Source organism: Osmerus eperlanus, chromosome 28 (genome assembly GCF_963692335.1).
Source record: "Osmerus eperlanus chromosome 28, fOsmEpe2.1, whole genome shotgun sequence".
Taxonomy (NCBI): Eukaryota; Metazoa; Chordata; class Actinopteri; order Osmeriformes; family Osmeridae; genus Osmerus; species Osmerus eperlanus.
The window spans coordinates 1556492-1584195 of NC_085045.1; the positions used below are offsets into that span (position 1 = coordinate 1556492).

General features: G+C 50.6%; 1 protein-coding gene across 2 annotated transcripts in view; it reads left to right on the forward strand.

Annotated features, from left to right (window-relative positions):
• The window catches only part of ntrk2a (neurotrophic tyrosine kinase, receptor, type 2a), a 29386-nt gene extending 4534 nt beyond the window's left edge, over positions 1-24852 (forward strand). The window contains exons 7-17 of one of the 2 annotated variants that reach the window (XM_062454233.1): positions 434-569; positions 747-1046; positions 1459-1488; positions 1812-1966; positions 2052-2151; positions 13260-13448; positions 16915-17045; positions 19169-19341; positions 19575-19821; positions 23968-24126; positions 24285-24852. In XM_062454233.1, the coding sequence (XP_062310217.1) occupies positions 434-569; positions 747-1046; positions 1459-1488; positions 1812-1966; positions 2052-2151; positions 13260-13448; positions 16915-17045; positions 19169-19341; positions 19575-19821; positions 23968-24126; positions 24285-24470 (1806 nt within the window). In that variant the 3' untranslated portion in view covers positions 24471-24852. The remainder of the gene's footprint in view (positions 1-433; positions 570-746; positions 1047-1458; positions 1489-1811; positions 1967-2051; positions 2152-13259; positions 13449-16914; positions 17046-19168; positions 19342-19574; positions 19822-23967; positions 24127-24284) is intronic. The other variant, XM_062454234.1, reaches the window with a different exon arrangement.
• Positions 24853-27704: the final 2852 nt, after the last annotated feature.

Below are 27704 nucleotides of genomic sequence, written 5' to 3' on the forward strand. Positions count from 1 at the left end.
GCACACACACACAGGAGCACACACACACACAGGAGCACACACACACACAGGAGCACACACACACACAGGAGCACACACACACAGGAGCACACACACACACACACAGAAGCACACACACACACACACACAGGAGCACACACACACACAGGAGCACACACACACACAGACACACACACACACAGACACACACACACACAGACACACACACACAGCAGCACGCACACACGTGAACACACACACATAGGAGCACGCACACACGTGAACACGCACACACGTGAACACGCCTTTAGGTCGACGCTGACACACTCACCGCAAGTCTGTTCTTGTTACTTTAACTTCACATAACAGGCGTGTGTGTATATGTGTGTGTGCGCGTGTGTCTGTGTGTGTGTGTGTTTGCATGTGTGTGTGTCTGTGTGTGTCTGTTCCTCAGCAGATTGAGACGTCAGGCCAGGTGTCGGAAATCCGCCTGTCCAACCTGTCGTCGCTGGACCACGCCAGTAAGATCACCTGCAGTGCAGCAAACATCGTAGGGGAGAACGAGGCCTCTCTCTTCCTCGACATCCTCTGTGAGTTTCTCTCTCTCTCTCTAACACACACACACATACCTTCACACACACACACACACATTCACACACTCCTCTCTCTCTCCCCCCCCTCTCTCTCTCCCCCCCCCTCCCCCCCCCTCCTCTCTCTCTCCCCCCCCCTCTCTCTCTCCCCCCCCCTCCCCCCCCTCCTCCCCTCAGTCCCCCCCAACATCACCAAGCTGAGTGACGCCATCCCGGACCACCACTGGTGCATCCCTTTCAGCGTGTCGGGGAACCCCAAGCCCTCCTTCCAGTGGCTCCTGAATGGCCAGCCGGTGTCCGAGGGCAACTACATCACCACCATCATCCACGAGGTGTCGGAAAGGGAGTTCCACGGCTGCCTACAGCTGGACAACCCCACCCACATCAACAACGGCTTGTACACCCTGATCGCCACCAACAAGTACGGACAGGACCGCAAGACCGTGCTCGCCCACTTCATGCTCGACCCCTTCGAGGGTGAGTGTGTCGCATGCGCGCGCGTCCTTTCAGTCTTTACATATATATTTTTGGGGGCGTTTTTCATGGATTTTAAGTGAAGTGGGAGGGAGGGAGAGAGGGAGGGAGGGAGGGAGGGAGGGAGGGAGAGGAGGGAGGGAGGGAGGGAGGGAGGGAGGGAGGGAGGGAGGGAGGGAGGGAGGGAGGGAGGGAGGGAGAGGATGGGAGAGACAGGGCGCTGCTGTAAGTCCTCAGCCTACATGGTAGTACACACACTTATCCAGTGAGCACCTGCCCCTCATGTGCATTCTTAGCAGGATGAAGGGCATTCTTTTCAGTAGTATCTTGTGTTTTGGGTTCGATTACGTTTTGAACAGATAGTGTGACAGTCCTGCTCTGAGGTAAATCTGACATGTTGTCTGTTTTATTTCAGCACAAACTATCACAGATCCTCTTTACTATGGTGAGTTGATGTCCACACACCCACAATGCATCACACTCACATCGCACAACCGGCCAATGAGAAGCCACCTCTGTTTTGAATGATCTAAACGTTTAACTCAAGTGTAGTGGATGTGGGAAATGCAGATCGTTCCTGTTCTAGAAAGATTTGTTTAAATGTTTGGTGAATATTTGTGCTGTGAGTACTAATCTATCTCCCTCTCTCTCCCTCCCTCTCCCTATCCCTCTCTCTCTCACTCCCCCTTTCTTCCATCCCTCCACCTCCCTCTCTCTCTCCTTCTCTATCTCTCCCCCTCTCTCCTCCCGTCTTCCCTCTCTTCTCAGACCCGACCACAGGTACAGTCTCCGCCCCCTACAATCCCCTCACATTAGGTAAACACGTAGGGTGTTTACTGGTTCAATGTCGGGATGTGAATCTCCCGTCTGTGTTTCTGATTGCAGACGGAACTCCTCCGGATCCACCTGAGGACAGAGTCGCAGTGAGTCGTCTGAATCTGAATCTTAATTCACTTAGTTTTGACCTATAAACTGACCTGAGAGACTGACCAGGTGTGTGTCGTGCAGGTGTACGTGGTCGTGGGCATCGCTGCTGTGGCCTTCACTGGTTTCCTGCTCATGTTGGTCATCCTCAAGTTCGGAGGGAACTCCAAGTTTGGCATCAAAGGTAAGACCGCTTCCCCACCAGTTGTCCGACTAGACCCGCTGTGCGAAAAGGGGGTGGTTGCCAGGTTCTTGGCTGCTGCTGGTGGTTTACCTGCATGATGGTCTAATCCTCAAATCACCGTTCCTAATCCCACTCACCTCCAGACTAGCTGCATGTTCTCTAGCCGGTACACACACACGTGTGTCTAACATAACCCTTTTACATTTGGTGTTTACCCACAAACACAATGAACTGTGGTCCGAAAGCAAATGGGCGAGTGTCGGTTGGAACTGGAAGGCCGTGCTGTGGGGAGCTGAAGGCCCAGCAGAGCCGCTACTGTGTGGTCTGTTATTTTGGCATTGATTCATCGCTCCTCCGAGGGGTAGATGTGTGGTGTGTGTGTGTGTGTGTGTGTGTGGTCAGAGGGAGTGAAAGAGGTTTCCTTTTTCCTCTCCGGAAACAGAGTATGAGGTTCCACTCGAGGCGTTGATTCCTCTCCTGACTCTCAACACCTACACACACCACTTCTGTGGTGTGTGTAGGTGTGTGTATGTGTGAGTGTGTGTGTGTGTATCAGCTCATGTTTCATCATCTTCTTTAGACATGTGCACTCTCAGTCCCCTCTGTGTGTGTGTGTGAGGGGGTGTGTGGGGGTGTGTGTGTGTGGGTGTGGGTCAATAACTCATAGTTTGGTAATTTGTTTTTATAGACCCGATAGAGACAGGGAGCCACAACTATATGACACACACAAACACACACACACACTCCTGGTCAGTGTTGATGTAAACATGATACAATAGGTGTGAAACGGGCAAACAGAGCCTGCTTCTGAGCAGGCTCTGTTTGCTGTGTTTAGCTGGGGAGCGCAAATAGTCAAACCATCAGTCTCTCTCGCTTATCCACACACAAACCCATACACACACACAAACCCACACACACACACACACAAACCCATACACAGACACACACACAAACCTACACTCACGTACACACACAAACACGTAGACACTTGTACTTGTAAAAGGCTGTATGGATGTATTATTATCCGTGGCTGTCTTCTGACTGTTTCCTATGAATAAGCCATGGTGTACAGTGGGGCTGAAGAGCAGAGAATAGGGCTCCTGTCTGCCGGCGTCTGTTGCACGCACGCGTGTGTGCGTGGAATTGTAAATGCTGTTGCTGCACGGAGTGTCACTAAGTGCATGTGATGACCCTGAAAAAAAGAGCGAGATGAAAGAGAGACGTTCAATTGAAAACAGGTTGAGATCAAGAGAAAGAGAGAGAGAGACAAGGAGAGAGAGAAACAAGGAGAGAGAGAGGAGAGAGAGCGAGAAAGAGAGAGAGACAAAGAGACAGAGAGAGAGAGAGAGAGAGAGAGAGAGAGAGAGAGAGAGAGAGAGAGAGAGAGAGAGAGAGAGAGAGAGAGAGAGAGAGAGAGAGAGAGAGAAACAAGGAGAGAGAGAGCGAGATGGAGAGAGAGAGACAGAGAGTGCGAGGGAGAGAGACAGAGAGAGAGAGAGAAAGAGAGAGAGACAGAGAGACAAAGAGAGAGAGAGAAACTGCTTTCTCCAGCATGCTTATCAATGATGCATGGGACCTGGTATCAGTTTTCTCTGGGTTTGGAAGAGTGCCGCGCAATCAATGCAGCACATCCCCCTCAAGGTCAGACAGAACTCCGCCTCGACGCAACTGGGCATGCTCCGTGGGTTCTCCACCTCACCTGGGTCAAACACATGATAATAATAATAATGTGTTACTCTAGATTTTATCTAAAGCGACTTACAAGGGGGAATTTGAATGTCGTGCATCTGCAGTCAAACCTTCTGAGCTACACCCAGGGACATAGAGGGGTGTGTTTGATTTAACTCACAGCTGGTTGGACTGAGAGTGTTTCGTTTTGTGGGATTTTACCTGGTGAACTAAATAAAATGCACCCTGAGTATCTGTTGGGGTTGTGGCCTGGATCCTGCTGATGTGCTGGGTGAAAGTGAGTGTTGAGGAGATGTTCCTGAACACCCTGAGGGTCAGAGGTCAGAGGTCAGATGGAGAGTTCTGCTCAGGATCAGTCCTCCTGGCAACACTTGTCTCCTGTCACACACACACTCACACACGCTCTCTCACACACACACACACAGTCACACACACACACGTTCACACACACACACACACACACACACACACACACACACACACACACATGATGGGCGCATTCCAGTTCAAGTGGTTGAGTTGATCCTGTAAGACAGTGAGGTGTACATGACATCCTCCTCATCCCCCTGAGAGACAGGAAATTACATCCTCTTCATCTCCTTGACAGACAAGAAGTGTCTTACTGTTAGCCCCACTAGCCTGTTAGCCCCACTAGCCTGTTAGCCCCACTAGCCTGTTAGCCCCACTAGCCTGTTAGCCCTACTGCTAGCCCATTAGCTTTGCTAGCTCTCTCCAGGACGTTCTGCTCCCAGTGGGTCCACTGCCTTCTCACACACCACCATTCATCCTGGCAGCACAGTAAAAGTCATATAACTCAGGAACATGTTTGTTCGTTTAGTGTAGTGCTGGAGTAGCCTCTGCTAATACCCCCTTATCCTTCTTTTTTTCTTCCCTCTGTGCCTCTTCCTCCTCCTCCTCTTCATCTTCTCAGCATTGGGCTGGGTTGGGAGCGGTGTCTGGGTAGGGCTTGGCAGGTTTGGGTAAGAAAGGGTTGGGCAGGGCAGGGTTAGTGATGTCGGTTGGGGCTTGGTTTACCTGGACTGGGCTGGGAAGGTCTGGGCAGGGTCTAGACTGGGCTGGGAAGATCTGGGCAGGGTCTAGACTGGGCTGGGAAGGTCTGGGCAGGTCTAGACTGGGCTGGGAAGGTCTGGGCAGGTCTAGACTGGGCTGGGAAGGTCTGGGCAGGTCTAGACTGGGCTGGGAAGGTCTGGGCAGGTCTAGACTGGGCTGGGAAGGCTTGAAGAGGGCCTGGACAATGGCAGAGGGAAGCGCAGGAAAAGCAGAAACAAACAGAGAGCGGTATTGATTGATCAGGGACTGCACTATAACAGATAGAGCTGTATTGATCGATTGATCACTGGGCAGTTGGAGGAAGATGCGTCTCTTATGGCCCTTCCCATCACACAGTGTTCTGCTTAGCTCAGCAGTGTGTGTGTGTAAGTGAGCGTGAGTGTGTGTGTGTGGTGAGTTACAAGTCTTGGATCAGCAGATTGTGTCTCCAGGTCTGTGAGGACAGACTCCAGCTACGCTGAACGCACATTCAGGAGCGCACTGTTCAGGATCAATACCGTATCGGAGTCATTTGAAGAAAATCCCGTTGTGATGAATGAGGTGTTATGGTTGGCTAATGAAGTTGCTAGGAGTAGCTGGGTTGTGTGGCGTTGTGTGTGGAGCGCTGCAGAGGGGGATTGTGGGTAACGGTCAGGCAGGTGACACAACGGAGGGGGAGGGCCTTGGCAACTCACTGCCTGCTGTTGCCATGGAGACATGCGTCATCAAGCGCTGCGCTCCAAATATGAATCATCATCTTACACGCACACACACACACACACACACACGCACACACACACACAGACACACGCACAACACACAGACACATGCACACAGACACACACACACACACACAGTCAGACACACAAAGCAAACATACCAAACAACTAATTATCACACACCTACGTCTAACTTTAACTCAGAACCTCCAGCACAGAAAACATTCCTTCCACACCCCTTCACCCCATGTAGAAGAAGAGGCTGTTTATTCTGGCTGGTGATCCCCTTTTACTCCCATCCTGTCCTTCCTCAATTTTTCTTTACCTACTTCCTGTCTGATTTAATCTCAGTCTCCCCCACATCCCTCCTCCACCTCCCCCATCTCTCCCTCTGTTTCCCCGACCTCTCTGTTTCTCTCTCTCTCCCCCTGTCTCCCCCACCTCCTCTGTTTCTCTCTGTCTCCCCCACCTCCTCCACCTCTCTGTCTCCCGCACCTCCTCCACCTCTCTGTTTCTCTCTGTCTCCCTGTCTCCCCCACCTCCTCCACCTCTGTTTCTCTCTGTCTCCCCCACCTCCTCCACCTCTCTGTCTCCCCATCTCTCCCTGTCTCCCCCCTTCAATCGTCTCTCCCTCCCTCTCTTTCAGCTGCTGTGTTCTGTACACTGTTGACTTCTGATTCTAGGACTGACGCCTCTGCAAAAACAAACTGCTTGGTACAAGCTGGAACACACAACTGTGTGTGTCTGTGAGTGTAGGTTTCGTCTGGCAGGAACGATGTGTCTATTGTTTTAGTTGGCGTCGATTATGTTTTTGGCGATGATGGCTACTAAAGTGGTGGAATTAATGAGTTTGGGGCGTCTAGCTGTGACTAGTGTGATGTGAGGGAGTGCGTGTTCTAGCGGCGTGGGCTACCGTCACTAACGGCTTGAAGATGTTTGGATTTTTCCTGTGGCAAACGCTGGGGTCCACCTAGCGCCCAGCTGGGAGAGCTTGATGCAGACACAGTTCTGTTTTTAATAGGACTCATCCTTACACCGACGGGATTTTAAACCAATACAATCTCTCTTTAATGATGCATCATTAAAAAGAAAATAAGATGACGGAACTAACAAGTAAATCCCCTGCTCTTTCATCAAGCTGTGCTTTTCTGTCTGTCTGTCTGTCTGTCTGTCTGTCTGTCCGTGTGTCTGTCTGTCAGCCTGTCTGACCAACTGACTGACCTACCCAAACCCGTAACCCCCGGCGATTCGATGTTAACTCAAATAATCCCTTATTCATCCTTATTTACTGTTTGTCATTGATTTTACATTGATTTATATCATCATTTTAGATTTGTAACCTTCTTTGGTTCGATATTTACTTTTGTCGTGCTTATTATTTACTGCTTTGAGTCCTTTATTTTGTTGTTTATGTTGGTTTTGTTGTGTTTTTTTTCCCCTCAGGGTTTGTTATGTTTCAAAACGTTCCTGTGGAGGTGGTAACACTGTAGGACTGACGGAGTCTCCACGACAACTTGGGAGAGGGAGGAGGAGGGGAGAGAGAGGAGAGGTGAAGAGAGAGGAGAGGGAGAGATGAAGGGAAAGGGGGAGGAGAGCAGAGGAGAGGGAGACGGGGGAGAGAGGACAGAGGAGAGGGAAAGATGAAGGGATAGAGGGGAGGAGAGTAGAGGAGAGAGGGAGAGAGCGAGATGGAGGAAGAAGGGGAGAGAGAATAGGGAGAGATTAAAAGAGAGGAGACAGAGAAAGAGAGGGAGAAAGAGAGGAGGAAGAGAGACATTCAAACACACACAGTTAGAGAGACTGTTTAGTATTGTCTCAGACAGAAGTAGGAGAGGTTTGTCACCCCAGTGACTGAGGACGAACCTGCCAGGAAGTTACATTACAGGAGCATTTGAGCCAATCACCTCGCTCTCTGCAGAGACACCTAAAAGCCTGCAGATGAATTATTGAAACAGACAACCATTAACCTATATCTTTACACACACGCCCCATAACACACCCCAACTGGTTTTATACACACCACTGATCTGAACACACAAACAGACCCCCCTCCCCTCGTATCTCAGTACTCCATGCCTAAACACTCCATCTGATTGGTCCAATAAACAATCGTTGACATACCTTGGTACCATATACAACCATGCTAACACAAACAAACACACAATGTGGGTTAACATCGACAACAAACATTGAGATGCCCTGATGATTGTCTGCACCCTTTCTAACACACCTCCACATACACACTTTCATCGTGGGCTGGGTTTGGGACCAGGGTGAAGTCAGACGTGTAGGGTACCATTTCATTAAGAAGGTAACAGGGTCTAGATGCAGAGTAACAGTTTCTTCACAACAGCGAGTTCACATCAGGATTCCATAGTTCCACACACACACACAGGACAGAGATCTGCACAAACTTGTACATCTCTGAACATGACAGGTGATAATGATCGTGTGAAACGGGAGATGTGGGAGTTCTAACACTGGCAAAACCAAGAGAGTAGCTAGAACAGGAAGCATGTTGTGTTTCTGCTGGAACGTTTGTGTACTTCTGATATGCAAATAAACTGTGATTTCTACCTCTTTTGTCAGTTGGCATGTCCGTTGGTTGGAAGGTTTTGCGTGTGTCAGTGTGTGAGGATTTTCGTCGGCATGACTGAGGGGAGGTTCTCTGCGAGGAACGTTACGGTTCTGACATGTGGAGGAACGTTTCAGAAGGGTTCAGAAGGGAGGGGGTGGTATGGATGGTGGAGAGGGGTGGGGTGGGGGATGTGGATGTTATGACAGCTGGATGCCTGTAGCTGACAGACTGATTACCACCTGTTACGAATTCAGGGACATGGAGGCTATTACGTCTCAAGAAAACATCTTTCAGAGTGTGTGTGTGTTTGTACTCTCAAGTACATGCAGCAGATACACTCACCTGGTACTGTGCAGCTTAATTGCAGAGCAGCAATTAATACAATACTGACGATTATATCTGAAAGTCCTTCAGGAAACATCTGACTCCTGAACCATGTGACACAAAAGACAGCCATTCAGAATGCACCGCTCACCATCCCCTCTCTCACTGACAAGAGAAGACATAATTAGTCCTGTCTTTGCCAAGCTCTCGTTCTCCTCCTCCTCTTCCTTTTCTTCTCCTTACCCTGCGTCACACTGATGTGTTCTGTGTTCATGGAGGGGGGAGTGAAGGAGGTGGGGGTGAGGGAGGGGGGAGTGAAGGAGGTGGGGGTGAGGGAGGGGGGAGTGAAGGAGGTGGGGGTGAGGGAGGGGGGAGTGAGGGAGGTGGGGGTGAGGAAGGTGGGAGTGAGGGAGGTGGGGGTGAGGGAGGGGGGAGTGAGGGAGGTGGGGGTGAGGAAGGTGGGGGTGAGGGAGGGGGGAGTGAGGGAGGTGGGGGTGAGGAAGGTGGGGGTGAGGGAGGGGGGAGTGAGGGAGGTGGGGGTGAGGAATGTGGGGGTGAGGGAGGGGGGAGTGAGGGAGGTGGGGGTGAGGAAGGTGGGGGTGAGGGAGGGGGGAGTGAGGGAGGGGGGAGTGAGGGAGGGGGGAGTGAAGGAGGTGGGGGTGAGGGAGGGGGGAGTGAGGGAGGTGGGGGTGAGGAAGGTGGGAGTGAGGGAGGTGGGGGTGAGGGAGGGGGGAGTGAGGGAGGTGGGGGTGAGGAAGGTGGGGGTGAGGGAGGGGGGAGTGAGGGAGGTGGGGGTGAGGAAGGTGGGGGTGAGGGAGGGGGGAGTGAGGGAGGTGGGGGTGAGGAATGTGGGGGTGAGGGAGGGGGGAGTGAGGGAGGTGGGGGTGAGGAAGGTGGGGGTGAGGGAGGGGGGGAGTGAGGGAGGGGGGAGTGAGGGAGGGGGGAGTGAGGAAGGTGGGGGTGAGGGAGGTGGGGGTGCGAAGTGAAGGAGAGGGGGACAAAAGAGAACATGGTCTTTCTGTCACTTGAGAAGGTGAATGTGGTTTGTTTATTAAAAATAGAAACTCAGACGAAGAGAGGGGGAAGGAGAGAGGGGGGGAACGAGCTAAGATGAGAGGAGGAGAGAGGGAAGTGATGTACAGAAAGAGGGAGAGGAAGGAGAGAGAGAGGGGTAGAATGAAAGGGAGGAACAGAAGAAAAGTGAGGCAGAGAGACTGAAAGAGAGAGAGAGGCCTATTTTTACATGGCAGAGTGTTGGAGGGAATCTGATCTGTGCAGGATGCAGATGGGCCTGTCCAGACCGGTTCTGATTGGCTGACAGTCTTCTCAACTCTGTCACTAAACTGCAGCGCAACGGAAATCCTAGCCATCCCTCCTTATTAGCCTCCCCTCCATCCATCCCTCCATCCCTCTATTCCTTCACCCCTGTCCAAGACATCCCTTTCTTCCCTCTCTCAACAGACCCGACTCACTTCCTTCCCCCTCTCCGATGCTCTCTCATTCCCTACTTTTAAAGTTCTATCTCTTTTCTCTCTCTGTCTGACCTCAGGTTTTTTTGTTGCAAAACCCTCTGTCCATCTCTCCATCTCTTTACCCTCTCCTCAGACACACTTCTCCTACCCCTCTTCACTGTCTCTGTCCTTTTGTCCATCCTTCATCCTCCAGTTTACGAATGATCTCCCATACCTAAGAATCTCCTTCTGAAAACCCCCCTCCCTCTCATTCTCTCTCTTTCTTTTTCTCTTTCTGTCTCTCTTTCTGTCTTTGTCTCTCTCTTTCTCGATTTTCTCTGCTGTCTGTCTCCGTCTTCACCGTATCCTGTTCCTCCACAGAATCAATACATCACTTCCTGTGTGCGGCGGGGTGAGAGCACAGTTTAGAAACGGGGGACACAGTGTGAGGGGGGGGGGGGGCTCAGGTTTCCTGTTAGGGAGGGGCTTGGGGGGGCTGGGGAGAACAGGTCACACACGGGGTGACAGAAGGCTCTGACCTAACTGCCCCTCTCTTCCTCTGCCCTACGACCTCTCCTCTCTTCTAAGTGTTCTGTCCCTCCATCACTCTGCCTTTTATTACTCAGATCTCCTCTCCTCCCTGCTTGGACACTAGTGTGCAGTCTCCCTATCTCCCAGAGTAGGTGAGATATGGCCTCGTCCACACAAAGGAACCTTTTAAAGATATGTCGGAATCAACCCCGGCCTGTTACGTGTGTCATTCCCTGTGAGCAACCAAAATAAACCTTTTGAATGCTCCTAAAAGATTATTTCCCCTTGATATGACCCTCTGACAATAGCAGAAGCGTTGGGTTGGGAGTGCTCCATCTTTAGAGCGCCGCACCACAGCTCAGTGTGTGCTCAACCGACTGGTTGAACGCAACAATGTATTTAAAGTTTTAATACTCACAGCATGCCTGTAACCGCAGGCAGTCAGTGGGATTCAGCTCTGTTCACTAAACGGCTGGTGTCTGTCTGGATGAGGGGAGGGGGAGGGTGCAGCCAGGGGGCATCAATACAGGAACACTTACATGCAGACGCATTCAGGCACCTAGCCCCAGTCCGGACCCCAGCCCCAGCCCTAACCTTAGCCCCGGCCCCAACGCCAGCCCCAGTCCGGACCCCAGCCCTAACCTTAGCCCCGGCCCCAACGCCAGCCCCAGTCATGGCCCCAGCCCTAACCTTAGCCCCGGCCCCAACGCCAGCCCCAGTCATGGCCCCAGCCCTAACCTTAGCCCCGGCCCCAACGCCAGCCCCAGTCATGGCCCCTAGCTCCAGACCAAATCTCTGCTTTGCCTTGGCCCCGCCCCCTACCCCGGCCTCAGGCCCTGCCCCGGCCTCGGCCCCTACCCCGGCCTCAGGCCCTGCCCCGGCCCCTGCCCCGGCCTCAGGCCCTGCCCCGGCCCCTGCCACGGCCTCAGGCCCTGCCCCGGCCCCTGCCCCGGCCTCAGCCCCTGCCCAAGCATCACTCCATCTCCTCCAGCAGTATTAACAGCAGTTCCTTGTCTATTAAACGGTGTTAGGTCAGAACCTGACCCCACTTATGCTTCACTCTGCCCCCCTCCCTCCCCCTCCTCCTCAACAGCTCCCAGCGGACCCCCCCCCCTCCTCTGGCCCCTGTCTCTCCTCCTCCCTACCTCCTGCTTCCCTTGTCTCTCCCCTCCCCCCCTCCCTCCCAGCCTCCTGTCGCCCCTCAGCTAAATAGAGTTTGTAACGATCTGACCCTGAAGCCTTTCACCACTAATGATGGACCTGTCTCAATGTGTGTGTGTGTGTGTGTGTGTGTGTGTGTGCGCGCTTACATGCGTACGTGCATGTGAACGACCAAGCCTCTGAAAAACCCTGTGGGTAATGAGTGTCCTTAAACCGGAAATCAAACAACAGTCAGAGCGGAGCCAAAATGCCTGCTCTTGAGCTCCAGAGTTGAACCAAAATGGCTGCTCTTCAGCTCCAGAGATTTTTGAGCCCTAATGGCGAGACCCCTCAGTACAATGTAGACAGCGAAGCAACTCCAGAGCTGCTCATAAGGCAATGCAAGACCCCCGCCTTCCTCCTGGGAAGACTGGGAACGGAGGGGAAAGCATCCAGAACTCCTGTCCCGGGTCCTGGGGACGATGGGAGAACACACACACGCCCAGACCGGAGGAAGAGGATGAGCAGAAGGAGCTTTGAGTTGTTGTGAAGTTCAAGTGAAGGGTGTAGCCTCCTGCAAACTTAAGATGAGGGAACATGCCTGGAAACATCCACCCGCCCACACACACACACACACACACACACATGCACACACACACACAAGCATTGTGCCTGGAGGCTGAGAGACAGTCAGTCTTTGTTTGTCTGTCTTGTTCCTTTGCCTCCTACAATGGAATGTACCCCAGACACTCCAATAACAACACTGTGTGTGTGTTTGTGTGTGTGTGTGTGTGTGTGTGTGTGTGTGTGTGTGTGTGTGTGTGTGTGTGTGTGTGTGTGTGTGTGTTTGTGTGTGTGTGTGTGACATAGTTAAGGGAACAAAAAGAGAGAGAGAGACACACAGACACACAGTGACAGAGAAAAGCAGTTCTAATGTTTATTTAACGTCGAGAAAACCAAACCACTGACAGTTCCGGCAGACTGCCTCCAAACGCAATGATGACGGATGAGGAGGCAGTTAGCATGTCTTCCTGTCTACTTCTCTGCTCTGCATTATCAGACACAATCCTTCATTCCTCCAGCCTTCTCCCATTCAGAGTAACCTGTAATCAACTCTTCTTCTGTGGTGTGGTGATGAAACGTTTCTCTATTCTCTGGCCAGCTTGGGCCTGATGTTCCTTCTGCAGCCTGCCTCCGTCGTTTAATAAATCACAAAAAACTAAAATGTTCTCTCTCTCCCCCTCTCTCTCTTTCCCTCGTTCTGGAGTTTTCCTCTGGATGAATGTTGTCATACTCCATCATCCCTTCTCTGATCTCTCCCGGCCAATAACCAGTCTAATCCTCTTTTTTCCCTCCATCTCTCCCTCCCTCCCTCCATTCCCTCCCTTCCCTCTTCTTAGTGCTTTGTTACTGACCTCTTTCTCTTTTCCTCTTGGTCCCATACCCTCCTTATCTCCCTTTCTCCTCTCCTCTCCTCTCCTCCCCCCTCCCTCTCACTCTCTCACCCTTCTCCTCTCCTCCTCCCTCCCTCTCTCCCTCCCTCTCTCTCACACTTCTCCTCCCTCTCTCACTCCTCCCCTCTCCCTCCCTCTCTCTCTCTCCTCCCCACCCTCTCCTCTCCACCAGGTCCCTCCTCAGTGATCAGTAATGATGATGACTCCGCCTCTCCTCTCCACCACGTGTCGAACGGCAGCAACACGCCGTCGTCCTCGGAGATGGGCCCTGACTCTGTCATCATCGGCATGACCAAGATCCCCGTCATCGAGAACCCGCAGTACTTCCGCAGCACAAACAGCCTGCTGAAGAACGACACTTGTGAGTACCGACCGCGCAAACGCTCCGAAACGACGTTGAAAACATGTATCAACTACACAAACTCTTCCAACCTATGCGAATACTTCTAAACTAGGCAGATGCTACTAAACTACACAAATGCTTCAAAACTACGTAACCTTATCAACTATAAAGAAACTCTTCCAACCTCTGTGACAACTTCTAAAACATGCAGTTGCTTCTAAACTGCACAAACACCTTTAAACAAATCAGCTCATTCTCTCCAGGTCTATTTTAGAAAAAACAGACAGTTAAACATACAGCACAGCTACATCACTGCAATCTGTAGTAAAATGTGATTAACTTGTTGGTTGACCAGAGTGGAGCTAAAAAGAATCAAGTCTGTATGTTGAGCATATTTGATAATATAGCAAAGCCATGTCAAATAGTCTACGCAGTGACGTCATATTGGAACATGTGTGCCTGCGTGCACTAGGATGCTGTTGAGAGCATGCACAAGATAAACGGTCAGTGTGAGTTCCTAGACCAAAGAGAGATGGTAGTCTGTACTATTTTCTCCTGTGAATATGAACTACTAGTAGGTACTAGCTAACCACATTGGTGACTGTGAAAACGATACGCTACACTGTATCTCACCTGAGGTAATTTACTGACATGAACTGGTTAGTTAGTAAGTAATTGTCAAAATAAAAAGGTCAAGATTTTGGGAAGTATAGTTTCCAGTCAACCACAGTATTGGTTTAGGAGATAGGAGTTTTCTCTGTGCGAGAGAGCGAACTAACAAACTAGACCAAAGACCTTTCGAAGGACACCTGCTTGCGTAGAAGCTTGTTGCCTCAGAAACACACGGCTGCCATGGTGATGGATTTGAAGAAGCTGAAATAAACTGGTCCACTGTGACAGGAAATGCGGTGTGTGTGTGTGAATATGGATTTGTTCTAGGTCAGTCCTTTTCGTGTGGTCTTGAACAATGATCCAAGCTAAATAGAGATGACTCTGAAGTTGTTTGATGGTCCTGAGAGGTTTACCAGTACACACAGGCATCATCTAACAAACACACATGCCCAAAACACACACACACACACACTCTCCAGCTCAGCATAGAAACCCAGAGAGACAGAGTGATTTACAAGCTATAAAAACAAGTATATAACATGAGTGAGTCAATTACGTTCAATACAGCACATCTGTTTGTGTGAGTGTGTGTGTGTGTGTGTGTGTTAGACAGAGAGAAGGTGTGTGTGTATTCTGCTTGAAGGCTTGACGATAAGACCTGTAGGTGAGGCATCATGGGAGTGGGCGTGACTGTATATCTCAGAAACAGATCAATGATCCCCATTAGTTTACCCACTCCATTAGAGTGGGCCTAGATCATTAAGAACAAGAGTTGTACACACTCACACACACACAATTGATTCTACTGATCAAAAGCGAAACGCAAGAATCGAATTTATGCTTTGTTTGTTTTTTTTTCCTCTTTTCTGCTTTCTTTGCTTTCTGGGCTACATGCACTTCTCCGGGGGATCAAAATAAGAACATAACATCATCTGGAATCTGGTGATTCACACACACACACGCGCACACACACACACCTGTGTGTCATCTGTGCTGTTTACTGGGATGAAGCTCTCTAATCATCCCGTTTCCCTTCATCATCCATCATGATGTCACTCTGATGCTTGGAAGATCACTGGCCATCTACTGCCAGCTCTGAAATACAATACAGACTCCAACCAACCCTTACCCACATCCATACCATCCACCCATTTGTTTGTTTGATCTATTTGTCAATCCATCCAACCATCCACCCAGAAAACACAAGAGAGAGAGAGAGAGAGAGAGAGAGAGACAGACAGACAGACAGAGAGACAGAGCGAGAGAGAGAGAGAGAGAGGAGAGACAGAGAGAGAGAGAGACAGAGCGAGAGAGAGAGACAGAGCAAGAGAGAGAAAGAGACAGAGCGAGAGAGACAGACAGACAGAGAGACAGAGCGAGAGAGAGAGAGAGAGAGACAGACAGAGCGAGAGACAGAGCGAGAGAGAGAGACAGACAGACAGAGAGACAGAGAGACAGAGCTGAAGAGAGAGAGAGAGAGAGAGAGAGAGAGAGAGAGAGAGAGAGAGAGAGACAGACAGACAGACAGACAGAACGAGAGAGAGAGAGACAGAGCGAGAGAGAGAGAGACAGACAGACAGACAGACAGACAGAGCGAGAGACAGAGCGAGAGACAGAGCGAGAGACAGAGCGAGAGAGAGAGAGAGAGAGAGAGAGAGAGAGAGAGAGAGAGAGAGAGAGAGAGAGAGAGAGAGAGAGAGAGAGAGAGAGAGAGAGAGAGGGTGCTGCTGGATGGAGGCCGTGGCTTTTCAGGAGAAGTATTCAGGGAATTGTGGGTACTTAGTCAGGTCCCTGGGCTGTTGTTTTGGCAAATGTGATGTCACCAGAAGGACACACACACACACACACATAATGAGAACACACAGGCACACCAGGACCTTAAACACACACACACAGCCAACACAAACAAAAGTCTGAAGTCTGGAAGTGTGTTGTGGTCTACTGATGTCCACCAACCTTTTTCCTTCTCAATTTCTCTCTCTCTCTCTCTCTCTCTCTCTCTCTCTCTCTCTCTCTCTCTCTCTCTCTCCTCTCTCTCTCTCTCTCTCTCTCTCTCTCTCTCTCTCTCTCTCTCTCTCTCTCTCTCTCGTCTCTCTCTCTCTCTCTCTCCTTTCCTCCTCCCCTTCTTCCGCCTCCCTCTGTCTCTTTAACTTTGGGTTATGGTGCTTCTCAGTAAGTTAGTGCAGATCGATGCAGCTTCAGAGTCTAGCTCGCTGTAATGCAATATGCTGAGTGGTGAGCTCTTCTTCCAATGCACTTCTTAATCAGATCTCAGATCAATCCTGCCTGTGTATGTCCGGCTGCAGAGCGCTTCTCCCAGCGACTGCGCTAACCTGCTGATGAATCGGTTTGGGTGCGCTGGCGGACCGGCTGGCTGTGTTCGTTCTTGCGGCTCGCTCGCTCCAACCGGGAGGTCTGGACTAACGTCTGGGCTCGTTTTATATCATTAAACGTGGCCATTCGAAACTGTCTTACTGTTGGAGATAAACGTTTCCAATCACCGCTCGTCGCATCGCATCAGATAACGTGTGTTATCTGTACGTGATATATAACTTAGGGATATTAATGATGATTGCATGATGATTGCTTCCTTTATAACAACACTCAATTTGTTGTGTGTTGTTTACTAGCTGTGAGTTAAATATTGTGATAACTAGCTGTGGATTAACTACCATAGGCCTAGGCCTAGATGTATGAACTGTGGCTTAACTAGTTGTGGGTTAGCTTGCTGTGTTTTAACTAACTGTGGGTTAACTACCATAGGCCTAGGCCTAGATGTATGAACTGTGGCTTAACTAGTTGTGGGTTAGCTTGCTGTGTTTTAACTCACTGTGTGTTAACTAGCTGTGTGTCTTGTCCTGTGTGTCTCTAGTCGTTCAGCACATTAAGAGACACAACATCGTGCTGAAGAGAGAGCTGGGAGAGGGCGCCTTTGGAAAGGTGTTCCTGGCGGAATGCTACAACCTGTCACCTGACCAAGACAAGATCCTTGTCGCTGTTAAGGTAACCTACATTGTTTTCATCAGCACTCTGTTATTTGACCAGGATTCCCAAGCACCTCCTTCATGTCTTGTTGATTGTGGCGAGTAAGATGGAGTAGGGTTTAATGTTGCTGTAATGCAGATCATAGATTTTTTGTAAAGGTGTAATTGTACCTCACAGATAAAAAGTTCTTTTGGAGGTATCATATTCCTACACTTTAGATGTATATGAGGCATCGGACAGGATGGGTCCTTTCTATGGATTATATTTCTACTGGACCTTCATGTTGACAATCGCCGACCAGTGAACCCTGCAGACTTGATTGGAGAGGATTAACCAATGGGATCCATCCAGAAAATGTAGAAACAAGATCTTATTGGAGGACTTTCATTAAAAATACATGATATTAGAAGAAGACACCTCCCCCTTGCTTCTTCCATTTACCTTCTTGTCTGTCTCAGCATTTTACTTTCCTCTCCTCTCCACTTCTCTCCTCTCCTCTTTCTCTCAGAGGTGAGGGGAGACAATGAGCTTGACTGGCCCAGTCCAGCCAGGGCAGTTTAGGGTCCATGTGTACAGTAGGAAGGTTGACAGTCTGGGGGTCATGCTTATGCTAACTAAGCAACGGCTGACATGCTACGCTAATGCTAACTGACCTGCAGCATTGACCCGTCAGTCCTAATCTCATTTAACTGTATCTCTGACCACGACGGGTCCCCATCTCACCCCTCACCTCCTCCCCTCACGCTCTCACCTCTGCTAACCCCTCCTCACCCCTCACCTCCTCTGCTAACCCCTCCTCACCCCTCACCTCCTCCCCTCATGCTCTCCTCCTCTGCTAACCCCTCCTCACCCCTCACCTCCTCCCCTCATGCTCTCCTCCTCTGCTAACCCCTCCTCACCCCTCACCTCCTCCCCTCACGCTCTCCTCCTCTGCTAACCCCTCCTCACCCCTCACCTCCTCCCCTCATGCTCTCACCTCTGCTAACCCCTCCTCACCCCTCACCTCCTCCCCTCATGCTCTCACCTCTGCTAACCCCTCCTCACCCCTCACCTCCTCCCCTCATGCTCTCACCTCTGCTAACCCCTCCTCACCCCTCACCTCCTCCCCTCATGCTCTCACCTCTGCTAACCCCTCCTCACCCCTCACCTCCACCCCTCATGCTCTCACCTCTGCTAACCCCTCCTCACCTCTCACCTCCTCCCCTCATGCTCTCCTCCTCTGCTAACCCCTCCTCACCTCTCACCTCCTCCCCTCATGCTCTCACCTCTGCTAACCCCTCCTCACCCCTCACCTCCTCCCCTCATGCTCTCCTCCTCTGCTAACCCCTCCTCACCTCTCACCTCCTCCCCTCATGCTCTCCTCCTCTTTTTCTCTGCTAACCCCTCCTCACCCCTCACCTCCTCACCCAGGAGTTTCTCACCTTACCCTTCCTCCCCTCACCCCTTATCTCCTCACCCCTCTCCCCTCAACCTCTCCTCCTCATCCCTCCTCCACTCTGACAAACATATCATTCCTCCGACTCCATGGCTGTAACAGCCTGTATATAGCCATGTCACATACCGTAGGAGCATCAATTATTCACCAGGCAGAAACATTTCTATAGTATATCTGTGGATAATATTATGGGACCGGATCATTTTCACTTCCTGAAACGTGACTGCACTAAGAGCTGAGGTCAGGTCACATGCATAGAGGACACCAACACCAAGAGCTCGTTCCTTACGTAAACACTAGGCTCTAATCACTTCCTGTATGTACAGTGTTCAGGTCTCAGGTTTGCTTAATGCGTGTTACTATGGAAGCCCTCTCGTTATTTTTCTAATTTAGACAGTAAGACTCCAACCTTTTCTGTTGGTGGAAAGTGCTTGTGATCACTACTAATAGATGCTAATGAGATGATGTGTGTGTGTGTCCATTCGTGTGTGTGTGTCTGTACGTGTTTACATTTACATTTAGTCTTATCCAGAGCGACTTACAGTAAGTACAGGGACATTCTCCCTGAGGCAAGTAAGGGGGAAGTGCCTTGCCCAAGGACACAACGTCATTTGGCACGGCCGGGAATCGAACCAACAACCTTCTGATTCATAGCTCGACTCCCTAACCTCTCAGCCATCTGACCTGTGTGTCCATGTGTGTGCAGACTCTAAAGGAGGCCAGTGAGAACGCCCGTAAGGACTTCCACCGTGAGGCGGAGCTCCTCACCAACCTGCAGCACGAGCACATCGTCACCTTCTACGGTGTGTGCGTGGACAGCGACCCGCTCATCATGGTGTTTGAGTACATGAAGCACGGAGACCTCAACAAGTTCCTCAGGTACAAGCCGTCAGAGTCGCGTTGGTGGTGTGTGAGTGGGAAGGTGTGTGTGTGTGTGTGTATGACTAAATGTAAATGTCAAATGTATGAGTGAGTGGGTGTGTGAGCGTCTAACGTGTGTTGGTGTGTCTGCATACTGGCAGGTATCAGTTTGCAAAGTGAGTGCGTTGAGCTGCGTTTGCCCTCGACGCAGCATATTTACGGATCTACGTTGTCCCCCCCTCCCCCTCCAGGGCTCACGGCCCGGACGCGGTCCTGATGGCGGACGGCCAGAACAACCGGCCGGCGGAGCTGACCCAGTCCCAGATGCTGCACATCGCGCAGCAGATCGCGGCCGGCATGGTGTACCTGGCCTCCCAGCACTTCGTCCACAGAGACCTGGCCACACGCAACTGCCTGGTGGGGGAGAACCTGCTGGTGAAGATCGGAGACTTCGGCATGTCCCGGGACGTATACAGCACGGATTACTACAGGGTCAGTGTATGTGTCACTCTTTCTTCTTCTTTCTTTTACACCCTCACCCTACACCTCCGACACGTCCACCCCTGCACTCCCCCCCTCATCCCCCCAGCATGGGCCCCATCACCCCCCTCCTCCCTCGCACCACTGCATGGGCCTCCGGGATCTGGCCGTGCCGTTAAGGGAACTCTTCAGAGATCCTCCAGACGAGGACTGTGTGTAAAGTCATGTATTCGTTTTAGCAGATGCTTTCTAATCCGAAGCGATGTTAGCCTGCGACCTCTTGATTTACAGTCAAACGCTCCGTCACTGGGCTATACCGCCTCAGAATCCACCCTCGACCTGGTGATAAGCTGGCTGCCGTTCAGCTAATGTTGTGGAACACCTCTGATAGACTCTGGCAGAGCCGTATCGACAGACCAGAGCTAACTGCTGTAGTGATTCTATCATCCCGGAGTCCATTTGCATTGGGAGGCATAAACGAGCAACTGTACGGTATAGATATAAAGGACTGCATGCAGAGGATAAACAGTGAGAGATGTGTGCATGTGTGTGTAGGGCTTGCCGTCTGCCGTATAGATGTCTGGTATAGGTTTCAGTGTGTTTTGATGTCACAGCATTATAGGGTCAGTATGGATGCGAGTCCAGGCCCTGGTGGTCTGGATAGCGGTGGTGTGAGGGAGAAACAGAATCTGGCCCACTGTGCCTGGAGGTGCTGAGAGAGCTGTCTCATACATCCGGCTGGGGGAGAGAGGAGAGGGGGGAGAGGGGGTGGTGAGGGGGGGAGGTGAGGGGGGGAGGTGAGGCGGTTGGAGTGGCGGTGGGGGTGGGGGTGGGGGGGCAGGAAGTGGAATGTAGTTGTCAAGCCAAGGTGACTGGGTAAAAACTGGATTCTCTCTCTCCTCTTTCTCCCTCTGTCTCTTTCTTTTGAATGTACAGTATTACCAGTATGGGGAGACGAATAACCCCTCTTCCTCCTCCTCTTTCCCTCTCTTTGTGAAACCAACCACTGGGGGTGTAGCCATAGCAACGGGCCCAGGCAGTGTAGCCGGAGCGGTTCTATCAGACGGAGAGCAAGTCATCAAAGACCCGCTATTAGTATGCAGCAGCACTACCACAGAGAGAGGAGGGGGAGAGAGGGAGAGACGGAGGGAGAGAGGGATGGGCAGAGAAAGAGAGAGAGGGTGAAGGGTTAGACAGAAGGAGGGGGAGAGGGAGAGAGGTACAAGGAAGGGAGGGAAAAATGGAGCAGGAATAAAGATAGGAGGAGGGGAGAGGTGGAGTGGCAGAAAAGAGAGAATAAGTGTTGGTGGTGATGAGCAGAGATGGAGTGTGGAGAGAGATGAAGAGAAATAGAGGGGAGATATATGGAGAGGAAGGGAGAGACGGAGAGAGAGAAAGAATGAGAGAAAGGGAGGCAGGGGGGTAGAGAGAGGGAGAGGACAGGGAGAGAGGGGGGTAGAGAGAGGGAGAGAAGGATAGGGAGAGAGGGGGGTAGAGAGAGGGAGAGAAGGACAGGGAGAGAGGGGGGTAGAGAGAGGGAGAGAAGGACAGGGAGAGAGGGGGGTAGAGAGAGGGAGAGAAGGACAGGGAGAGAGGGGGGTAGAGAGAGGGAGAGAAGGACATGGAGAGAGGGGGGTAGAGAGAGGGATAGAAGGACAGGGAGAGAGGGGGGTAGAGAGAGGGAGAGAAGGACATGGAGAGAGGGGGGTAGAGAGAGGGAGAGAAGGACAGGGAGAGAGGGGGGTACAGAGAGGGAGAGAAGGACAGGGAGAGAGGGGGGTAGAGAGAGGGAGAGAAGGACAGGGAGAGAGGGGGGTAGAGAGAGGGAGAGAAGGACAGGGAGAGAGGGGGGTAGAGAGAGGGAGAGAAGGACAGGGAGAGAGGGGGGTAGAGAGAGGGAGAGAAGGACAGGGAGAGAGGGGGGTAGAGAGAGGGAGAGAAGGACAGGGAGAGAGGGGGGTAGAGAGAGGGTGGGAGGGAGAGTGTGAACGTCAGAGTAGCAGTGATGAGTCATAGAGGATCACAAGGTGAGCCCGTAGCTCCAGCCCTGCAGGGTATCAACACCAGGACTGACGTCAGCAAGCCCCCACAGCAGACAGACAGGCTGACAGACAGGCAGAGAGACAGGGTGACAGACAGGCAGAGAGACAGGCTGACAGACAGGCTGACAGACAGGCAGGGAGACAGGGTGACAGACAGGCTGACAGACAGGCAGACAGACAGGCAGACAGACAGGGTGACAGACAGGCAGAGAGACAGGCTGACAGACAGACAGAGTAGCACTGCCCGTTCTTTAAGTTAATGCAAAACAAAACAGTAATCCTCATGCAAATTCTTTGTCTCCATAGAAATGCAGGGCAACTAAGAACAGAGTTTCAGAGAAAGGAGTGGGAGGGGCATTTTACATAGGCCCCTCCCTCGCAGCCGGCCTTCATAACTCACACACACACACCAAAAATAAAGATAAAAAACTCAGAAAGCTGCCCGCGAGGCCCGGCTGGTTGCCACGGCAACGGCGGCAGCCACGGAGGGGTTCACTCAGTTAAACCCACAATCCCCGGCGCCGCTTCTTAGAGTCTCCCTGGCACGGATAAGCAGTGGGCAAGTTAACGATGAATATTTATGAGAACAGGACAGAGAGAAGGGGGGGATAGAGTTAGACTTGCAGAGACAGAAAACAACAGTGAGCCAGTTACAGAGGTATAGAGAGAGGACAGAGAGAGAGAGAGAGAGAGAGAGAGAGAGAGAGAGAGAGAGAGAGAGAGAGAGAGAGAGAGGGGTAGAGAGAGAGAGAGCGAGAGAGAGGGGTAGATAGAGAGAGAGAGGGGTATAGAGAGAGGACACAGAGAGAGAGAGAGAGAGAGAGAGAGAGAGAGAGAGAGAGAGAGAGGTAGAGAGACAGAGAGAGAGAGAGAGAGAGAGAGAGAGAGGTAGAGAGTAAGAGAGAGAGGGGGAGAGAAAGATAGAGAGTGAGAGGGGGAGAGAGCGAGAGAGGTAGAGAGAGAGATAGAGAGAGATAGAGAGTGAGAGGGGGAGAGAGCGAGAGAGGTAGAGAGAGAGATAGAGAGAGAGATAGAGAGAGGTAGAGAGAGAGGTAGAGAGAGATAGATAGAGAGATAGAGAGAGGGAGAGAGAGAGACATGCCTACTCTGAGTATGGGGTCTAAATGCTTTGGGACTCAGGCCACTAAACTTGCCTCTTAATATTTCATGAAACCAGGATGTTAAAAACTATTAATCACACACTTTTATCTCCTCCTCCTCCTCACACACACTAACATACATACACACAACACATACACACACAAAGACAATCGGGTTAACAAACAAGCTTCCTAACACTAAGAGCACAGCATGAATATTTGAAGCTGAACCACATTATAAAGGGCGATACAATCAACAACGATGAATAAATGAAACGAGAGTTTAAAGCATCTAATGCCATTGACTACAACATTACCCAGTGCCCTACAAACTGTACTCAAAGGAAAGCTAATCTGAAGAAAAAGGTCACGTTTTGGTTGGCCGGATTTGTATTTTATATATTATTATTATAATTTGAAATTACTATGTTAGTATTTTAGTTTTCTTTGGACCAAAACCAGTGAATTTAAAAAGGCTTTTTGTCAGAAACACTGTAGAGGCAGCACAAAGGAGGGAGTTGTTAACAAGAGGTATGGGGGCAGTAGGAGCAGAGGAGAGATGGAGCCAGATAGAGGGTGATGATGAATATCTCCTGCAGATTTAAGCGGATGAGTCCTAGCCTCGAGAAATTCCTTTACAGCCTGAGAACAAGGGAGTTCCAAACGAGAGAGTTCCAAACGAGAGTTCCAAAAATCCATGCTTTCAGCAAAGAACTTATATTGTTCTTCTATACTCTTTGCTTTCAGTAGAATGCTGTGACATAGAACGACACACTGAATTTAGACAGGAAGTTAGCTAAGTAGCTACTTCCTCAAAGTGTTTATCTATGGCTGTCTGTACAATACTGTAATATATATTATTTACATTAAACGTGTAAAATATAATGTATACACTGTCAGGAGTAAACGTATGATACATATAATATATAATGGCTACAATTGTAATGAATAACAATCTTTCCACAGGCACCAATCTGGTTTACAGCCATGCTTAAGGTTGTTTTTCCCCCGTTTGTGAACAGGTGGGAGGCCATACTATGCTGCCCATCCGCTGGATGCCCCCTGAAAGCATCATGTACAGGAAGTTCACCACAGAGAGCGATGTGTGGAGCCTGGGGGTGGTCCTGTGGGAGATCTTCACCTACGGCAAGCAGCCCTGGTACCAGCTCTCCAACAACGAGGTGAGAGATCCTCCACACCGCTCTCTTACCATGTGCTACCAGCTAGCAACGCCCGTTAGCGACCGAGGACAGTAGCTAGCCACTCCGGATCAGTCACAACTGCCTCAGAATCTCAACGGCTTCGACCTAAAGTCGAGTGTGTTTGTCTCCCCCTGCAGGTGATCGAGTGCATCACGCAGGGGCGGGTCCTGCAGCGCCCACGCACCTGTCCCAAGGACGTGTACGACCTGATGCTGGGCTGCTGGCAGAGGGAGCCGCACATGAGGCTGAACATCAAGGAGATCCACAACCTGCTGCTCACCCTAGCCAAGGCGTCACCCGTGTACCTGGACATACTGGGCTAGGAGAGGGGGAGAGGGCGCGTGTGTGTGTGCGTGTGTGTGTTAGCGTGTGTGTGTGTGTGTGTTAGCATGTTTGTGAGTGTTAGCGTGTGTGTGTGTGAAGCTAAGACAAAACTCTAAAGGCAATCAGAAGATTTCCCCTTATTGTTCCTCCTCCCCACACCCCCATGACTCTACTCTTTCACGCATATCTGTACCTCCCTCCCTCCTTCCTTCCCTCCCTTCCTCCTTTCCTTTCCTCCCTTCCCTCCTTCCTCCTCAGAGAACTGAAAGAGAGGAACCTGACTGTAGGAGGTTTCTCTTCTGCCTTGACAGGCTGTAACCTGGCTGAATGCACTCTGCTATACTTGGGGATTACAATAGCGTGTCTAGACTTGGGGAGGGGGGGGGGTTCTAGGGGTGGGGAGGAGGTCTGGGGAGGGGGGGGGGTTGTGGGATAGACTCTTCATCCCAGTGTAAATAGGAACCACTGTGTAGTGGTGGACTAAGACTCTTCAAAGTGGCTGTACTGTGCATTCAAAGGTCACGACGACTGTCTTAAAATCTAAGACATTTTAGCCTGCGGGACAATTTCAAGAGGAGCTCTCATCTAGTTCACTGTTAAAAGTCTGTGAGGAAGTATGGAGAAGCGCAAACTTTTTTTCTTTTCTTTTCTCGAGGGAAACTCTTTCTCTCCTGCTAACTGTATCTGTAAATGCTGGCTAGTACATGCATATGTATGGTCATCATCTCTGCATCAATAGTTGCTGTATAGGCGTCATGCATACTGAACCCTTGTGCACATCCATACATATGTGTACGTTAGCACAGGAGAATGCTAATGCAAAAGCTCAAGCTGACTGGGGAGAGTGTTGCAGTAAGATGCAACCCACAAACACACACAATATGAATCTGTTTCACTTTCAACACAACATAACAACAACAACAGGACAGGGGATGTGTAAAGCTCAGTGGTTACAGCGTTTTTGACTGCAGATCTAGAGGTCGCAGGTTCGAATCCCCATCTGCAAGTCATTTTGGATTTAAGAGTCCTGAAAGAATGAACTTCTGAACTTCACAGCACAAGGGAGAGGGACTGCCTGGAGAGATAGCAGTAAGATGATATCAGAGGAGGCCAGAGATGTCCCAACTCTGGCACAGAGTGACAATGTCAAAGGCCCGGGTAACGGTCCGGTTGAGGGCGGTTGTTTTGTGGTCAGTTCATCGTCAGGTCGTAGGTGTGGTCGAAGCAACCGCTGCTCAATCAACACACTCACACACCCCAACAAACCGCATCACTGCTCACACACACACACACACACTCAAAGGGCTTGAGAAGGAAATTGAATTGTGCATGTTTTATTATTTTAGCCCTGCAGTGCTGAAACCAGGCCAGTCGTGTAATGGTGTAATGTATATTTCATTACTGAGCTAATGCTAGCCATTAGCTCGCACTCCACTCAGACATTTAAGACTTATTGTTTTATGGGAGAGGGAGAGTGGAAAGGAAAGAGGGGAAGGAGAGGGCGGGAATGAGAGGGATGGGAGGAGGAGATGTGAGAGGAGGGATGGATACTAAGTATATTCTGAAGAAAGAGAGAGAAAGAAAGAGAGGCAGGAAAAGGGAAAGAGGGAGAGAGAGGCAGGAACAGGGAAAGAGAGGGAGAGAGAGAGAGGCAGGAACAGGGAAAGAGGGAGGGAGAGAGAGGCAGGAACAGGGAAAGAGAGGGAGAGGGAGAGAGAGAGCGGCAGGAACAGGGAAAGAGAGGGAGAGAGAGGCAGGAAAAGGGAAAGAGAGGGAGAGAGAGAGTAAAAGAGGGTAGCTGGATAGAAGCGAGGCTGAAGGACTACAGAGAATGACAGAGCCGGCATCTATCATGCTGTGGTGCAGATGGTTTCATGACCAACACACCTTACATTCCTGAGGCTGACTCCCAAACCACACACACACAGAGCACACTCAAACACACACACTGCATTTACTTTTTGGTCAAACTCTATGCGGGCAATCTACTAATACACTTACACACACACCTACATTAAAGAGAGTTATAACGTCATGCAACTTCAGTTTATTATGTTTTTTGTGATATGATGCTGTAAATGTATTTGAGTTCATGCTTGCCACTTAATGGTATTTATACGAGTGTTTCTTTTCTTAATTTAGGAAATCTAAGACGATACTTTCATGGTTTGCCAGCTGTATTCTTTGTATGTGCGTGACTGTGCAGTGCGGGTTAGGATGGTTGATGTGCACAGTCTGAAACACCGGTTCAGTAACTGCAGTAGAACATAAAGAGTCACACGTTTTTGTGACCGTGTGACCCAGGGCATCCTGGATGGGCGGAGTTAGTGCTAAAGTTAGTGTTAATTCCACCCCTGTGTGCAGCACACAGATGTGTATGACTGTCTGTGATGTGTCTGACATCAAAACAAACCCTCTGTGCCGACTGTGCGTATCTAATGTACATAAAGTGTTTGGATCAGAAGATGTTATGATTGACGATTACTTCGAGGCTGGATTTCGGACGGCGGTACGTTTTGCACCGGTCAGAGAGGGGACGACAATCACAGACTTCTCAGAGCGAGCCGTTCAACGACCGTGGACCTGCACTCGTCTATGCCGCCAGCGAGATCCTCCTCAGTACTCTCTTTTTTTATGAAAAAACCAAGAGGAAGGAACAGATTGCGTGTAAATGTGAACGTGCTCGGCTGGAGCACAGTTAGCGTGTGTGAGGTCAAGCCCCTGGTGTCTGCTTGTGATTGGAGGTGCAGAGAGATGACACACTGGAGCTGACGAATAACTTCCTGTTGTTCAGTGTTTCTTTTCTGCTTCTCCTCTCTATCCTTCATCCATCGCTCCATCCTTCTCTCTATCCTTTCCATCCATCTCTCCATCCTCTCCATCCTTCTCTCGATCCTCTCCATCCATCGCTCTATCCTTCTCTCTATCCTCTCCATCCATCGCTCCATCCTTCTCTCTATTCTCTCCATCCTTCTCTCTATTCTCTCCATCCTTCTCTCCATCTGCTACACTGCTGTGACTCAGGCAGATCTGACAGACAGGAGAGAAATGTGTGTGTGCGTGCGTATGTGTGTGCATGTCTATGTATAGTATGCATTTGTGTGTGTGTGTGTGTGCGTGTCTGTAAGTGTCTGCGTGTGTGTTGTAAAGTCACGTGGATCAGAACCTGCTGGTTCCAGTGCAGAACGTGCTAGTCCTCTAGTCTAGAACCACAACCCTGGAGCTGTGTTCCA